This window comes from Pholcus phalangioides, unplaced genomic scaffold (assembly GCF_987345545.1).
Source record: "Pholcus phalangioides strain wild (caught in Gottingen) unplaced genomic scaffold, Ppha-v1.0 ptg000039l_1, whole genome shotgun sequence".
Taxonomy (NCBI): Eukaryota; Metazoa; Arthropoda; class Arachnida; order Araneae; family Pholcidae; genus Pholcus; species Pholcus phalangioides.
The window spans coordinates 20,051,353-20,070,729 of NW_028301625.1; the positions used below are offsets into that span (position 1 = coordinate 20,051,353).

General features: G+C 33.9%; 1 protein-coding gene across 2 annotated transcripts in view; it reads right to left on the reverse strand.

Annotated features, from left to right (window-relative positions):
- LOC149065668 (tetratricopeptide repeat protein 38-like) overlaps positions 1–19,377 on the reverse strand; it is a 76,789-nt gene that overhangs the window by 43,348 nt on the left and 14,064 nt on the right. For both annotated transcript variants that reach the window (XR_016195594.1, XM_089253414.1), the window contains exons 4-6: positions 16,245–16,422; positions 7,474–7,647; positions 3,620–3,695 (exon numbers count right to left, since the gene is read on the reverse strand). Coding sequence is in view for 1 of the 2 variants with exons in the window: in XM_089253414.1 (XP_089109540.1) it covers positions 3,620–3,695; positions 7,474–7,647; positions 16,245–16,422 (428 nt within the window). In the remaining variant the exon portion in view is untranslated. The remainder of the gene's footprint in view (positions 1–3,619; positions 3,696–7,473; positions 7,648–16,244; positions 16,423–19,377) is intronic.

The window sequence follows — 19,377 nt, forward strand, 5'->3', positions numbered from 1 at the left end:
TTTGGCCGTTGAAGAACAATGTTCAGAAACCATAAGCCACACATTAATGAGAATTTCCAGAACAATAAGCCTAGTCCTGCATGGAGAAGATTTTCCCCAATCAACTCCTAATTAAAATGTAGGTTGTAAGAACAAAATGAGAAACCATGCACTTGTGAATGATAAAAGTCATTCTTCATTCATGTGTTCATGTTGCAATCACATTCGAGTTGATCTCGAGAAGCTTGCTATTACTCTTGTTTCCCACTACACCCAATAATTTTACATCATCTACAAAGTTGCAGACAAGCCCACTGACACCTTGATTAAGTTTATCCTCAAGAAGCAAAACAGGTATGAGATTGACAATTACTTGAGGGACAGGTATGACAATTACTTGAGGGACTTCACTTTTGATACCCATCCAATCCAAAAATTCAGTGTTCACCATGACCCTCTCCTGTGACTTACAGGGGTTGGACAAAATAATATGACACCTGTGAAAAAAAAACACTCGAGGGAACCTGTCTTATACTCCCATCCTCTATTGTGGAAGAGTGCCACCTAGCGGACGAGAATGTGCACATATCAGTCTAGTCGTAGCAGTGATAGCGTTCGGATGTGATATTTATTGGAGCGTTAAAACTTTGTTATGGCTGACCTCACAGATTTCTAAAGAGGCATGATTGTTGGAGCCTGTCTTGCCGTGGCCACAGTAATGAAGACGACCACCCTTGTTAAAGTCAGGAGAAGTACTGTGTCGATGGTAATGACAGCCTATAGCAAACAGGGAAAGACATCATCTGCCAAGCATAACAGTGGCAAAAGTCGAAGATGACTGATAGAGACAGAAGGGTTTTGAAGCAGATTGTGGCCAGAAAGCACAAGATAACAGCATCCCAGATAACATCTGAGATGAACACAAATCTACAGGAAGGTGTATCGACAAAAACAATCCGCCGTGAATTGCATGCAGCAAACATACAAGGTAGAGCGGCTATTCCCAAACCATTTTTTTTTTCAAACCGAGCACAACTCAGGTCTATTGCCATAGGCAATTTACTACCTAGTGAGTTGTGCCGGAAGTGTAAGTGCGTGTACCTAACAGTCTGAGTGCGTATCTAGTGTTGTGTATGATTTTTCAGTGCTGCCATCTATATCTCAGAAGTGAACTGAGTGATGTGTAGTGACTGAATATTTGTACTGTTTGTAGGACTGTTGCTCTCTGTGGCGAGACTTTTGAACGGGGAGATCAGCTCGCATTTGCGCCTTGAAGTTGGGAACCACAGAAAACCAACTTCAGCCGACCACCACTGTGGTGACGATGGGGCTCGAACCCGGTCCTCGCGATGCGAGTCCGTCATTATGACCACTCGACCACCACAGCGGCTCCCAAACCATTGGTGACACCATGCAATGCCTTGAAATGAACATGGCGTCATGAACATAAGAATTGGACAACAACAATGGGAGAATGTCATCTGGTCAGACGAATCGTCGTTCACATTATTCCAGACTAACAGACATGTTTACGTTTGGAGAACGCCAGCACAAGCCTACGACATTGATTGTCTCCTTCCTACTGTTAAGCATGGAGGGGGATCAGTGATGCTGTGGGGTGCGATGTGTCACCGTGGTCTCGGCCCACTTGTTGTTCTGGATGGGCGGGTTAATGCAGCAGTTTATGTCAGTATTCTGGCTGACCATCTTAATTTAATGGTGCAATATTTGTTCTCTGATTCTCTACCTGTGTTCCAAGAAGATAATTTGCCCGTTCACACTGCTGGAATTGTTGGAGACTGACTTGATGAATACCATGATGAACTGCAACACTTTGTGTGGCCCACTCGATCTCCTTATCTTAATATAATTGAACCTTTGTGGGGTATTTTGCAGACCAAAATGGGCAGTAGGTTTCCACCTCTAAAGACACGTTCTGAATTAGTGGCCTTTTTGCAGGAGTGGCTACGTATCCCTGTGACTGCTGTGCATGACTTGTATTTGTCCATCCCGCGGCGGACACGAGCTGCAATTAATGAAAAAGGAGGGCCAACAGCCTATTAATAAAGATGTCACCTCATTTCACAGGAGTTCATACTATTTTGTCCAACCCCTGTATCTCTCAACCATAAATCTATTCAATTTGGAAAGTTATCCAATTTCATGTAAACGCTTCAAGAATCGGATCCAATTGAATGTATTTTGGAAATCAAGATAGATAAAATTATTTTTGCTTTTATCCAAAGCCTTAGTCATATGATCATAGAAGTAGAACAGACTGGTCACACATGATATCACTTTTCTCAGTTATCTGACACAGTATATAATTATTCTGCATGAAATGCACCAGTTGTCTCAAACACTAGAATAATGGAAGCTACTTTGACATGCAATTATACCCGAACAGTTTATCTCAGGTTGCCATAGGGAGCTTTTCTTGAATAACTCACCCCATCTGAGATGACTGATTGTCAATCGATAAATACATTCAAAAAAAGCACAATGATCACATTAGGCACATGAGCAACAAGAGGGGGACAATCTTTAGATGATAAGGGAGGGGGAAGATTAGAGAATTTTTACATTTGTATTAGAGAGTTTCTGAGGAAGTTCTGAGGAAGGGGGAAACAGTGTTTTTTTATACAGCCAAATAACTGGGCTAATGGCCTATTGTGACTTAAATATTGTATTGTAATTTTTATGTACACACTATTTTTGTACTGGTTCTGAGAATGGAACTGCTAAAATTGTCAATACATGACAAACTTTGACATGAGTGTATATAATACAATTATATAATACTGTAACAATTATATACAATTATGTACAATTATATAATATGTGTATGTAATACTATTTAAACTTTTATTCATATAAAGTGATTCAGAACTCATGGACAAAGCTTAAGTAATAAAAGACATCTCAACAAGCAATTTTTGTCACACAAATACCTGGTTGTAATGCAAGTGGTGAACTGCTAGATGGCGATGTGATTGAATGCAAAAAGCATTGGTTTTTCCACCTTATCCTCATTTCTATCGGGCATTGCGGATGTGATGGCTGGTTTCATGAATCAGGAAAAGGTGGACATGCATTCTATGTATGGTGCAACCGATGGGAATGCTCTGGAAGCCCTGAGAATGTACAGGGAGTGTTTTCGCACAAAACACATGCCAGATTGAAAAACCTTCAAGCCATTGCACCAGTGTCTTTAAGAAACAGAATTCTTGTGGTGTCCTCATACACCTGGAACATCCTGTATTTCTCATGGCGCAAACAGAGGACTTGTCAACAATATTTCATGCATTTAGTTTTGTCAAAAAACCCTCCTGGTACAGTTTTCGGGCTTCCAAAGCATTCCCCTCTGCTACATTACGCATAAAATGTATGTCTGTCCGCCTTCCACTGAAACTAACCATCCCTTCAGCAATCCACAATAGAAATGATAAGTTAGAAAACCTGCATTTTATGCATTCAACCACAGTGCAGTCTAGCCGTTCACCACTTGCATTAGGAACATGCATTGTGTGACAAAAATTGCTTGTTCAGGTGTGTTCCATTACTATTTAAACTTTTAAAGTTTTGTCCATAAGTTCTGATCACCCTGTATATATTCCTAACAGTTGTGTATAAAACTTACCTTTCTGGCATGACTTTCAGCTTTTCGGTATGATTCAATTTCAACAAGTCCAAAAGCATACATTCCAAACAAATATCTAAAATTAAAAAACACATTGATACACAAAGCAACTTGAAAATCAGGTGATAAAGACAAATCAAATATGGAGAGCATTTCCTGTAAAAAACAAAACCAAAATTTTGATTTCCCTTTTTTAATTAACAATCTAGACTATCTGACCAACATCTAGATTATCTAACAATCTAGACCAGTGGTTCTCAACCTTGTTTTGTCCATGCCCCCCCCCCCTTCAACCATTTCTCATTGCTGTGCCCCCCCCTTGCAAACATGACTAATTTTCTACTCCCCCTCCCCGTTTTCCCATTAGAAGATACTTATTCAAAAATTGTCTGAAGTGTAAATATGTTTGAATTTGATTAATTTTTAATTTATGAAAATAACAAAAAATCAAATAAACAATAGAATACATTATTTTCAATCAATGTAAACTGTGCGCTTGAAGACGGTACTAAGTCACCAAGTTACTGTACTGGATGAAATTTGTATTATTTCCAAATTAGTTTTTTTCTTTTTTTGTGTAAATAATTATGGTTTCATTGAGAAATGTCAGTTGTAGCTTCCAAAATACGGTTTTATTCTCTTCATGCGGATAAAAGTAGTAATGAGGGAGTAGCCACACAAATGAATTACAGTTGAAAAGTTGAACCTTTCACATCATTTTCAACAATAATACATGTATCAAAGATATAGGTTCATGTTGTAGCCCTACTCTGAATTTAAAAAAATGAACTAAAATAAGTCTGGAAATTTTTTAAATATTTGTTTGAATCATTCGTTAAAGAAAAATGACGCAGTAACAAAACTGTTTATGTGAACATGTAATGATTCATTATTAGGATTTCAGGCCCATCAGAAAATATAAATAATCAGATTTTCAAATAAGAAAATTATCAGTTTGTTGACTTCAATTTCGATGCAGTGAAAATCTGATATTTTGTTGGATGACAAGCTACCTTCAAGTGGCTTTTTAGTTCATAATGTGGCCGCTCTCTCACAGGCGAACGAAGCAACATGCGAATTGGCACACCACACAATATTTGTTTAAACACAACACAATATTTGTTTAAACACAGCACAATATTTCACACAACAGTCCATACTATATTTAATATACAGGGCGCATAGGTAACGGGGCATATGGCATTTTACTGGTGAACCATTGGTCCTAGAGGCATACTTCCAGTTGGAAAAAGTACCCAAATAATGTGTAGTACCTCAGATATTTGATTTATGTTGCCAGAGGTTGCAAAATTATGAAAATACAGAAGTTAACTTTTTATACGTGCCCCAAAACCCAATTGGAAAGTTGTTTCCCTGTTTTGTTCCTCCAACAAAAAAATTTAACATTTCTAAGTGACAGTATTCAACATTTCTAAGTTCCTTATCAATAAAGCCATTTCCTTGAATAGGATGGTTCTTTAGAAATGTGCTTTCTAAAACCTTTTGACCACACCTTATACTTTAAATCATTTGCTCAAACTGTTGTCATGTTGACAGATAATAACAATGGAATGAAAAGAATAAATCCTTAACTCCTTTCAGAAAAGTAAACTGATGGAAAAGAAATGTGGGAATTCTCAGAAAAGAACACATAAAATTTGTATACACCCAAACAATAGTTGGCATTATATTGAGTTGGCGCCAGGGTGGTTTGGTTTAAACGTGGTTTTTTTCAAAAAGTCAAATAAAAGTGTCCTACATATCATTTTTTCCTTGAAAAATATCATATTGGTTCATCATTACCCAAAATTTTTCATTTTTATCACATTTTATATTCTTGGGGTATATTTTGATGGTATATCTTTAAATGGCATAAGATGGTGTAAGTGGTTTTTTTTCAAAAAGTCTCATAAAAGTGTGGCCTGAATACATATTTTTTTTCATATGAAGTATCTTAGTTATTTAAAGTTATATACAGAAGCCGAAATTTCTCATTCTTACCACATTTTCTAACCTTTGGCTACATTCTGATGCTCTATATTATCAAATTTATTTCTCTTTATTTATTTCTTTACCAAATTCATGTGAATAAGGATTGCATTACACATCTAAATGTATTATCTCACAAGGTTTCTTTTTCCCTTTACAAAGAAGCAGCAATAGTAGTGATACCATCATGCTAGGGGCAGGTGGTCCTATAATCCAATAAAGACACCAGCTGTCCCTAAAGTACAAAGACTAGTGTACTAGTAGTTGCATTACCTACACAGACATTTTCATTTTCTTTCCCATAAGAAATAGCACATCTCCTATTGTATATCTGTGTCTTAATATTCAATAGTTTTTTTTTTTATACTTTCACTGTTAAGCCCAGTTAATCAGGGTTCCACTGTATAGTAGTAGTTACAGATTTATGAAAATAATCAGCTATATACAGGGTGATTATAATTAAAGTTTTGATTCAAAAACTATACAATAAGTACTGGTCAGAATGACTTGGAAATTTGCATGGATACTCCTGAAGCAATGGAATTTTCTTTGGTGAAAGTGCAAGTAGATGATGCTGTACTTGGTCAGCAGTATAATATATTGTATGCAGCCACATAATTTTGGCACTTCCACAGCATCAGTGTGTGGATAGAACAACTTCTATCAAGATGCACATTGCAATACCAGCAAAGCAGCTGCTGAAGACCCATTTTGACAATAACAGGATTGCATGACACCTGGCCGGCCATCAGTTCATTTGACCTTAACCCTTGCAACTTCTGGCTGTGGGGGTACCTCAAAATGTTATGAACAGTGGTCGAATTGCAAACTTTGGTGAATTGCAAGAGCTTCAGCGTATCCTTTATATGTTAGAAGTTCCTCAGGAATATTAACATGGGGGCGCGTTTGGTTTAATAAAGGTGAATTGCAAGTGTATCCACATCATGACCATGGCCTACTCTGATTTGTTGTTAAACAAGAATTTTTGTGCTTTCACCTCATAGACAGAAAGAACACAGTGGACAAAATATTTAACATTTCTGGAGTAAGTTGTAGTTATTTGTTCAATTACTTCACTTTTTGTGATGTTTCCATGAATTATGAAATCGTGTAATGCTATAATTAAGTTATTTTGCCATGACTGGCTATCGTTTCCATTCTGCAAGCAAATTTCCCATGTGTTGGATGATGTCATTAATTTTACATTTTAAGTCTTTTTTTCCCCCTTTAATTAATATATAAAATTATATATATATTGCTTCATTAAATACATTATATTCACCTAATTTTTATTACAGTTTTTGCAAAATAGCTTCCTAATTAAGCATATTGAAAGTAACTGGAGAAAATATCTTTATATTATATGATTAATAATAACATTAAAAGAATTTTCAAACACGAAGTAATCCATTGAGTTAAGCAAAAAATAATTAAATTGCAAAAGTTGGTTTTTGTTAAAATATAAGAAATATTTATTGATTAATTAAATATGGGAATAATGTTAATTATATTAATAAACATTTTATTTTAATTATTAGAAGTTTGAATGATTTTTCAGAAATTTTATTGTTTTTAATGTTAATACTATTTAAAACAAAAAAAAACCCGGTTAAAACCAATAAAACCTGGTTTAAACAAAAAAAAAAGGGTTTTTTACCAACCCTGGTTGGCGCTAAAACAGATTTTTTAAATTATAATCCTTATGTGAAAGATCTGTTCACTTAAAATTAGTGGTGCTAAGCAGGGTTGGTGCTATAATGGGGTTCGACTGTACATAAAAGTTATGAAGAGCTTATGAATCACATTTACAAGAAAAATATGAGATTGAAATATATAAGCCTAAAGATTAAAGACAGTAAATTCACCCATAAAGTGGTATCCCTGCAGACCAATGAGGTAGTACTTTCTCCACAGATTCTTTCATTTCTTTCTGCCAGCCTAAGTAAAAGTATGTGTCATGGGCTAGTTTAAGTGCAAGTACATCAGTAGGATGAGCAGCCAAAATTTCTTCCCATATGTTTGTGGCTTCACTAAGATTCCTAAAAGTTGCATACAAAATTATTATTGAGGATTCAAACAAGCTCCTCTTTCAATGTGGCTCTAAATTCTTAGGTAGCAAACAAAAAATGAATGTGAAAAAATACAGTCAAGCCAGCTAATAATGAAATCAGATGTTAGGAAGTACCTGCGATAATATATATATATATATATATACACACACACATTCTGAAAGAAATACTGAATTGAAGATTCAGAATAAAAAATGTTGAAAAATTTAAAAAAATCAAAGTTTCAAAGCCAGAGTATAGCGCCTAAGGCAGGTGTATACACATAACTGAAAATTATGCAAGTAGAAATTAGAACAAAGATAGAGAAAATAAATAAATAGAATAATGAGGTCATTCTCAAGGGGGACTCCCTACATTGTCCCAAACAGCAAAAATGTTTCTGATGATGGTAAGTCAAAGATAGGCATAAAACTACCATTCATTCCCCCAACATTTTTGTGATGATAAGCTTTGGAAGTCCAAAAGAACATAAGAAAGAAAAAGCAAAATTGAGAAAATACAAAAATTTAGAATCACTAGAAAAACATGAAAGAATACATTAGTAACACAATATTTAATGGGCACAACCACAAAAATGTGTTCCAAAAAAGTTTATAAGAAAGGAAATTAAAAAAAATATAAAAATCCTACCTGAAATTCAACTTTTAAATAGAAATGTCACAAGATTGTGATCCAAATGACGTTAACTAACTAACAAGTGAAAAAATGTGGGTGGAATTTGAAACCCATAAAGGAAGATGGATAGCCATTGCCACTCAAGATATTTAAAAAGTCAGTAAAAAGGTTAAGGAAATCATTTACACTATTGCATGTTTTTTTGATTCTTGATAGTTGTCCGAAAAATATTTTTGAGAATTCTAACACTGATATTGAAGAATTGAATTGAAGTTAGATAGAAAATTAACTTTAAATTTAAATTCTCTTTTCTTTTATCAAAAATTCCAATAAAGCAATGCAGTTAGACAAATAGGGAAAAAAGGTCTGCAGAAAGGGAGTCATGATTGGTTCTCTTAAGTGCCAAGTCCGTAAGGTAAATATCATCATTTAATTACAGAAAATTCTCAAAATTAATTATAATGAGATCATCGATTGCTGAACACAAAATCAAGGTTTAGATATATCAATGATCTTATACTTGATGATGATGACGAATTACAGAAAATTCTCAAAATTAAGTATAACGAAATCGATATATCTAAAACCCGATTTTGTGTTCATTGAAAATATTAGTTTCATAAAAATGTAAAAAAATTACTTTCAAATGCACTAGAAAAGCAAGTGCCCATGGGTATACTCTTGATTTGTTTAAAGGTGTCGATGCCGTTATACAAGTAGTTCTCAAAAAGATGCAAATTTTTACCAAATTATTTTAAAAAAAATTTCTGAAGGAATAATGTTCTTGTATTTTACATAAATTAAAGATATTTTTTTGTGGAATATTGGTGAACAAATTTTCAAAATCAAAAGTTTCAATACTATTAATTTTAGAATTTTTTAAAAAATTCAAAACTTTCTGATTGTTCTTTATGATGAAAGTCTTCTTCCAACTCTATTTTGTCCAAAATATTTTTTAAGATATTAAAAAACCTCTTGCCACAGTCACTATTATAACAGTTGGTGCCACAAGTGACTAATCTAAATTTAATAGGTTTTTCATGAAATTTAATAGTTACAAACAAATATGGATAATGAGAAAAAAAATTATTAATTTTAAGTTTTTTAAGAAAAGCAAAATTCCTATTATCTATCTCTTTTAATGGTCCTGCTATTGTAGTGTATGTGCAAATATTGTTGTATTCATTAAGCAGCAAGTTCTTATAATATAACTTGCAAATAATCGCAAAGTTATTAGCTGCCTTATCAAAAACTGTAATAACAAATTTCTCTTAATTGTTTTTAATTTTTTCAAAAAGCTTTTTAAAGTTACCAAAATATTTTTTCTCAAATTCTGGCCGATAATGATGTAAACTTAGATTGTTTTTGATGTCATTAACAATACTGAATTTACATTCTTGGATATCTTCAACAGGTCAAGAGTATTTACGAGAAACCTTGGCAATCATTAAATTGATATTATTTGAAATATATCAATTAAAATCTATATCTATCTATCAGAAAGTTTTTTTGAAGTCTGAATTTGAAACCAAGCGACATTAAACTTCTGAGCTCATCATATTTAATAGGAAGATCACCGGTTATTATGTGTCCATGATCATTTTCAACAAAATTAAGCAAACTTTTATCATTGTAAAAACAATGTTTTTCGTCAATTTAAGATTTTTACGGATGGTAGTTTTATGAATATCTTTGGCTTACTATCATCAGAAACATTTTTGCTGTTTAGGACAATGTGGGGGGGGGGGTCCCCCTTGAGAACGACCTTCTCTCATTGTTCTATTTATTTATTTTCTCTTTTTTCTAATTTCTACTTATATATATATACACACACGGTCAAACTGTATTAAGGGGTCGCTCTTGGGAGAGCAAAAATATGACCTCCCCCATAAGCAGAGTGACTCGATGAACAGAGCAAACCATAGTCTCATTACTCTCTTTCCCCATTGATGAACTCATGCACGTAAAACAAACTGTTTATTAGTCAAATGTATTCCATTTTAGAAATTTATTGATCCAGGATTATTATATCAATTTATAATTATTTATCTTAATTTTTCCTTCCATCCCATGAAGTTTTACAAAAGCTCAAGATAGAGTTATTTTGACTGCAGTCAATTTCTTCATAGTTTTTATGCAAAAAACTATTCCAGTAATAATTAAAATGGTCATAAATTAGAAGAAATAAAAATTAAATTTATTAGACCAGAAATAATTAAAATTACAATTATAACAACTACCCCAGTTTACTAAAAAACACAAAAAGTGTTTGATAAATGAAGGCAAATTATTTTTTATGAAACACATTGTGAATTAATATGCTCTTATATTAATTTCTTAATGATGAAAGCATTATTAGCTTTGACTTTGACACTGCTTTTATAGGCTGCAAAATCTACTAAAAAACATTGTTGATAAATGATGAAAATATTGAGGAAATATCATTTTTATGACTTTCATGTGAATTCCTAATACATCCTTTTCGAAAAACAAAATTCTAACAGAAAGAATTTAAAACAATGAGAAAGCACAAATTGAAAGAAAATAATACCAAAGAATTTCTTTTGACATAAAAATAACGTCTAGAGTGAAAATCTCATTTTGGGTTTGAATTGACCTAGGTTGTCTCAATGCACGAGTCGACCTGGGTATAGCCTGGAGGCTTCAGGTGCATGAATTTCTTGTACAAATGAGACCAAAGTTAAAAGAATAATATTCAATTTTATAACAGCAATAAAAAATTCTAAATTATCGGTGATTGGGAATTGAAGTCTGGTGGGGGAAGGGGTGGTGGAATGCATAAGCATAAAAACAGGGACTCTGCCACAGGGCTCTCTCAGAGTCATCTTAACGTATGGCCACACTCATGCGCTTTAAGTGCATAAGTAGCCCTCATGATAATAAGATTTTGTGTAAATTGCTATGGGTACTTTCATCCAGGTAGGGACCAGAGAGTATACATTGTATGAAGAGTTTTCGATTACAATGAAAATTTATGAAGGGTACTTTCACAAAAGTGACCCTTTAAGCAGAGTGTGGAGATGCATTATCAGGAATTTAATGATATAAGAACACCAAGACAATCAGGATTGTAGAAAACTGACCTGGTAAGCAGAGTGATGCAATCCAGATGAGCCACTAACAAGGTTTGACCGTAATGTTAAAAATATCACTCACAACAAATTGTTGTATTTATGAATAATTTTGGATGTAACCAGGGTTGTCTCAAGAGCATCGTGGGGCCCCCAGGCCAAGTGATTTTTCTGAGGCCCTACCTGGCAAATTCTCGAAAATTTCAACCAGATCTTATTTTTGTGAGGCCCTTTCTTCTCTTGAGAACCCCGGGCCATGGCTGGGTAAGCCCATGCATTAAGACAGCACTGGATGTAACAAAGTTTTTGACAAGAACTTAATTTTTTTTTCATAAGATGAAATTCCATAAAATCAGAAGTTCTCTTTCAGAAACAAAGTATAAACACAAAATACAACTGTATATTCTGAGAAAGGCTATGGGTGTATTCTGCCAGTGCTATCAATAGGTATATGGCAATCTCCCAACTATAGATAGCACTGGTTCTGTTCTTTTCCAGAACTGTTCAAATAAAGAAAGATGGACATAACCAGTTTCATTTATATCGGGATTTCTTAGTCTTTGTAAACCCTGGGACTATTAAAATGTCCATAACAGTTTGACAGACCACTTACAGCAGTGGTTGTTAAACTTTGGCTATCCACTGCTCTTTTACTTCAGCCAAACTTTACCCATGGTTCTCAGAATAGTCTAAAAGAACAACTTTAAATCACAGAAGAGGCATACATAAGTTGGACAGCCTGACATAGGTTGGCGATGCCCCTAAAAGCCATGATGCAGACTTTGAGATCAAATGACTTACAGTACAGTCGATGCTTAACTTTACGAACCCCCAATTCATGAACTGTGCATTTTTACAAAATAATCTTCTTGTCCCAAACAATATACTATTCTTTCAAACCTCTAATTTACAAACTTTTGATTTTATGAACTACTTTTCATGACTGTATGAGTTTGTAAAAACAAGCATAGACTGTATATGTGTCATTATATTCAAGCTTATGTCTAATATTTGTGACACATGTAAATAATTTTAATTGTAATTAAATTTTCTAGTCTGTCTGAGGACCACTTATCCCATCTTTGTGAACCATAGGCTGACAAACACTGCTTCCAGTAGATTCCTCTCATTTATCATGCATGAGTTATAATGAATATCAGATTTCCTGAATGCTTTTCATGTTCCTGTGCCATTTCATTACATCCAGGCTTGACTATATACATTAATGCATTTACCTTATGGTTAGTATGAACTAAAATGGGTAGCTTATGCAGGGAAACCTCTCTAAGTGGAGCCACCCAAGAATTCCACTGAAAATATGCCTTTCATAGAGGTGGACTCAAATTAAGTACGTTGGTAAAACCATGTTTCATACACAAACAATTCAATACACTGTGATATCTATACAGGATTGAAAAATAATGAATTGAATGCACCCCTTGGCATAACAAAAAATTTTCAGGCTAAAATGCACAGTGTGAACCCTACTGAACTTCTAATACAGAATCAAAATTTCATGTTGTATAACAAACCATACATTTACACAAAATTCAGTGAAATGCCTGTATAAATGAGAAACGTGAAAAAAAAAATTTAAGTAACAAAAAAGTCGTGACAATAATAATCAATTAGGCAATAAAAAATTAATAAACACATTTGCTGGTTTTTGTTTGAAAGTGACTAAAAAAAAGATAATTTTCTACAGACACATACCAGTTCATTTCCCATAATTTTGACGATGGGAACAACTGACACCCCCTAGTTTCATCCCTGAAGTGATACAAGTGTTTACATGAAGTGGTAGTTAAAATTACCCTTAATAAAAAAAGTGTTAAATTTATAATACAGTACGGCTGGTCTAACTTAACCCTTTAAGCGGCAATGATAAGATATCTCGTCTCCATAAAAACCTGTTATTTTAGAATTGACCAGCCCAGAGATATATTGTAAAAATGATTTCTCAATATAAATCTTTTCTCTATATCCCTTAGTTTGTACCTGCTGAAAATCAGAAGAAAGTCTTCGTCATTAAAAAAGATATGACATTTTGAAGAGGGATTTAGTGTTTTTTAATTGCTGCTTAAAGGGTTAAAGATAGTTAAATATAATTAAAACTTTCAATTGAATTAGCTTGTCAATTTGATTAAAAAATTTTTAATACTCAATTAACATTAACACTGCAAATTAACCTGATTTGTCTGACAAAACTGACAAGATATTTTAAATTATGTTCCAATATAACAGAAAACTTCAATGGCTATGGCAGGAAATTGAATTGCTTATTTTGTTTCCATGAAACAACTTTCCCTATAAACGTGCAGCCTGTAGGGCACCCAGAATTCATAATACTTGAAATACGCAAAAGAAATCTAGTATGCATCTATTTTGAAGTACGTACTCAAAGATTGTGCTAATGATATTAAGAAAGCACTTGCAGTCACAATTATAGTGGACCGAAAAGCCCAACCAAAAAAAAAAATCGATGACATAACAAATAGTTTAGTATAATTCATTGCTTACTCCCACACTGCAACCTTAATTTCTTTTTTAATTTCTCTATTTATTGACATTGTGCTAAGAGCAGGGTTGGGTTTTTGACATGACAAGTGTCAAAAACTGGTTTAAACCATCAAAAACCTAAACAGATGCTTTTGAACAATATTTTAAACACAATAGGTTGATAAATAATGAGTAACTTACTTCTTTGCATAATACGTTTTATTTTTAAACATTAATTTATTGTAATAATAAAAACTAAATAATAATTATAATTTGCAATTTTGAATTTTTTGACAGACAGTCTAGAGCAGATAATATAAGATTTTATGATCATTTTATCTAAACTACTGATATTACCTGTATTCAATTTGTTAAGCGAAAAAGAGCTGTTTATTCAAAATATGTGTGATAGAGATCAAGGTTAGGTTTTCGACATCAGAAACTTACTCAATATTAAAACAGTCAAAAACTTATTGTCAATGTTGTCATTCTCTTACTTTTTCACTTAGAATAAGTTATAGGAGCATTTCTTAAGCACCATATGCAATCAGCACTGCTAAATTAAAGGATTATTTAATACATATATTTTGATTGCAAACAAATACAAATACAACGCCGCAACAGGCAAATTGCCTAACGAGGTGGCTGACTTAAGAGCATCATGGATCCCCGAGCCATTTTTTGGAGGCCCCACCTACTGCTGCTACACCACGCATGCACCCCCCCCCACGGAACCCCCCAACGAATCGGTACCTGCGGGAATGTGCATGTACGTGTAGTGCAACCTGACGTAAAGTTTGTTTCTGTGTAATGCTTGTTATGTGTAGTGCTGTCATCTGCCCCCAGTTTTTCTAACTATGAGTGAAGTGTTATGGTTGAATGATTTACCGTTGTAGGACTGTTGCTCTCTGTGGCGAGACTTTGTAACAGGGAGATCGGCTCGCATTTGCGCCTTGAAGTTGGGAACCACAGAAAACCAACTTCAGCCGACCACCACTGTGGGGTTCGAACCCCACTACCTTCAAACTATCTTCTAATGTATGCATAATAAGGGTATTGTTTTAAATGTCAGTGATTATTTAGATAATTTATAACAGAAATCAACATATTATTTTTGGCATAAAAGACCTTTCAAACACCTATCTGTTATGAAAAGAGTACAGAAGATGGTTTATATTAATACACATAAATAAGCAGTTGAAGAAATTTTTGAAGATCGAGAATCTCATCTTGAATTAAGGAATATCAGATAGTTTCACAATTTTTTCTTCAGCTTTTAAGCTATGCTCTATTCAAATTATATATTTTACATTAAAAAATACACATATATTGTCCAAAATAATTCTGTAGAGAGCAGAAAACTATTTTATAATCATATTAAGTATATATTTATTCTTTGTATAACATAGTCACTGTAAACATTGCATGCAATCAATATGTGTATTTTCAACGGGAATTTTCATATTCAAAAGCAATATTTGAGGTTTTTGACATGACATGTCAAAAACCTGCTAACCCTGGCTAAGAGGAGCATAAAATAAATAAAAAAAATCTTTATACATCAGATAATTTTGTATAGCTAACAATACTACATTTGTAACAAATGGATGACATTTAAAAATAAACAATTAAAATTTAATTAATCATTCAATTGACTGATAAAAAATATCAGATTAATCATTGTTAAAATTTTTAATCAATTTCAACCCCTATAGTAGATGCATTTTAGGTTAAAGATAAGTTCAATACTTTCAATTTGTTATACAGGGTGTTGTCTTGAAGTGGCAACAAACTCAGAGGGATGATATTAGGCATTAAGAGGAACAAAACTTGCCATAGAACATTGTATTGCAAACACGTTTAGAGATGGTGAAAATCGTAAAAATCGGCAGACATCGCCAGCACACCCAGTTATCTTTGAGAACATCCGACAATCATTACTCCATTGCTCTCGGCTGTGCAATGACCTTCGCGGCACCAACTTCTGTAATTATTTCTTATCATCTACTTGCTGACACTGAACTGTGCTGCACAGGCTGTATTGTAATCGTGCTGTCAAGTAAATGCTTTTTGTGCTTATTTTGTACTTATTATTGTACTTTATATTGTACACCACACAGGCAGTGTTGTAATCATGCTGTCAAATAAATTTTTTTTTTACTTATTATTGGCCTTTTTATCCACTCAACGTCACACCCTTCATAAGTATTTTTGCGATTTTCACAGAATAAATGTGATTTCGATATCATGTTCTAGGGAAAATTTTTGTTCCTGTCAATGCCTAATATTACTCCCTCTGAGTTTGTTGTCACTTCAAAGCAATGCCTGGTATAAAAGAAAATGAAAAAATATTTTCTTTACCCAGATGCCCATAAAGAAATAGCATTGATGTGATTTCTTTCTCTTAATGTCAAGGTTTGCTCCTGAGAAAAAGCTTCTGTTTCAAGGGCTTTCAAATCTTCAGCAAACTGCTTATCCTTTAATATGCTTCGACTGGTTCCTACAAGATCCATTCCTAAAGCAAGAGCCTTTCCCATCGCTAAAATTTGTTCAAAAAAACATCAAGTACACACTTGATAAATCAAAATATAACTAGTGAAAACAAGCAACCAAAATATAGACAGATAGAGTTGCAAAAAACTGCAAAGTAATGTGGCCGTAATCAGAAAATTTTCTGAGTTTTTTCATAAAATGCTTTTTGCTTGCACATACAATTTAAAATATGCATATACAAGTTTTTAAGAAAACATCCATCACAAAAATGTATCAATTGATGAAAATGGCTTTCCACCAAATGACATGGGTAATTTATTATCCTAAGAAAACATGCTTAGATTATGAAGAAAAATGCAACATAAAAAAAAAACTTGTTTGATAAAACCAGGTAGTAAAATTCAATTTACAGGAATAAAAATTGTAATATCCCTCCAAATGTAGTTTTAAAATAGTTTTGATGGGTATTTGAGATGAATTAATAAGTTATTCCTAAAACCTGGCCTATGAAAGAATTACAAATACAAAGGCAAATATAAGGAAATAATGAAGAGCAGCATGAAATTTTCTTGTTTGTTAGAAAAAAAGAAAAAATAACTCAAAAATTACCATAAAATATTTTTCTAAGAGAGTTTTTATAGCTATAAGAGTACATGGAGAACAAGATGTCTGATAAGCCATCCTGATATTTCTAGGAGCTTTACTGGCAACTGTTGTCATGTATTGACCTCAGGAATTTTAGCATAATGAAGACAATTAGAATTTTGTCCTGCGCAGATGTTTTGATAATGTCTGGTATATAATTAGAGAAAACTTTCATTTCCTATTGAAATAATAAAATCAGTGGTAGAGAACCATGCAAAAAAAAGAAAAAAAAGTGTAACAAAAAAATTTATTTTTTCGCCGATGTTAATTTTGCCTATTATGTCATTATCACTAACAAAAATACAGAAATCAAGAAACATAAAATACATGACTGAAATCTGCTACTGACAGCCTCTAAAACTTACAGATGATTTTTGCAGCTTAGAACATTAACTTTATTGAAAATTTCTAGTTACTAGAAAAGAAATTCATAAACTTAGCATAAATTTCATCATTAAAAAAAAATCTACTTATGTCTTATTTTGTAATTAAGTTTGAGTAGATAATTCTTTGTTTTGAGTAAGTAGATTTGCTTCTCTGAATAAAAATTTTCATTGTGTACCAGTTATAAAAAACATTGAATATAACAGATATTTTTAATGGTCTTATGCAACTTTGTTATATTCAGTTTAGATTCTACGTTATTTTGTTTTTTTTAAATATATAACCTGATCATCACGTATTCCCAAGAGATCTTTACTGTCTGTCCAGAAAAAGAATCGGAATGTCTTCCCAATCAAAAACATCATGGGCAAACAATCTTTTGAATATTTTAGAAATTATAACATACAATTCTAATCTTTCAAACATTTAAAAAAACTCAACGAAACAGATATTTTCTGGATATTATGCTATAGTGAACTTGGAAAAAAAGTCATTGTTTCTTCCAGGACATGAACCCAGGCCCTCTTGCATACCAAGCAAGCATGCTACCATCTACACCACTGGAGATATGACCCTGCCTTTTTTTATTTCATGCACTGTGGGTGAAGTGCTGAAGTAGAGGCATTAATCTACTTAAGTAGCTTTTCTTAACTTCAGGAAATGGCCTCCAGGTGGGACAGTAGAGAGATAGAAAGCTTTTTTTCTCAGCTCAAGATATCAAGGAAACAGATACTTTCTGGATATCATTATGCTGAAGTGAACTCTGAAAGAAAAGTCATCTTGTCTCCGCTAGACCACAATGCATGAAATAAGGAAGGAAGGGCCATGTCTTCAGTGGTGTAGATGGTAGCATGTTTGCCCGGTATGAAAGAGGGCCTGGGCTCACGTCCCGGCAGAGACAAGATGACTTTTCTTTCCAAGTTCACCTCAGCATAATATCCAGAAAATATCTGTTTCCTTGATATCTTGGGCTGAGGAAAGACTGTCTATCTCATTAAAAAAAACTATAATATTTCAATAATAAATAACGAAATATTATTACACTGGTGAAAAAAATTAAGAGAATTTGCATATTTTATCAAATTTCATGAACTGAACTGAATGTAAAACCACTGCTTCTAGACAAAAATGCAGATCTTGTACGTCGAATACGTAAGCGTACACGTGTGTGTAGGTGGAGCCAGTAGAGAAACAGGCTTTATAAGCACGCATAAGTTAAGACTCATTTCGTTTGCTAGCACACCTCAGCGAATTTCTTGGTGTTATTTTAATCCATTAATTTCAAATTGTAACAGTAAAAATGAGTAACCACCAACGTTTAGATGATGGAATGAGGTGGCGAATTGTGGGGAGGCTAGAAGCAGGCCAATCTCAAGTCCAGATTTGTAGAGAGTTCAATTTAACGCCCAGCGTCGTGTGTAACTTATGGAAACAGTTCCAGGATACCGGATCCATCGAGAGAAAGCCTGAACAAGGTCGTCCAAGAGCCACGACGGCCAGAGCAGATCACCATTTGTCGATTATAGTGAGGCGTAACAGGAGTGCTACAGCTTCTCAGCTCTCTCGTGACTTGTATGCAGCCACAGGAACCAGTGTATCAAGGGTGACTGTTTCCAAGAGACTTCATGAGAGAGGGTTGTTTGCAAGAAGACCTGCTGTTTGTGTCCTGCTCACTTCTACGGACAGGAGAATCCGTTTATCATGGTGCAGAGAGCATAGAGATTGGAGTATGGATCAATGGGCGCCCGTTCTCTTCACTGATGAGTTCCGGTTCAGTCTAAGCACCGATTCTCGCCGTACGTTCATATGGAGAGAACCAGGGACCCGCTACCTACCCCCCAATGTCTGTGAAATCGACCATTATGGCGGAGGAGGTTTAATGGTCTGGGCAGGCATCATGTTGGATGGCCACACCTCTCCATGTCTTTGAAAGAGGCACTGTAACTGGTGTGAGGTATAGGGATGAGGTCTT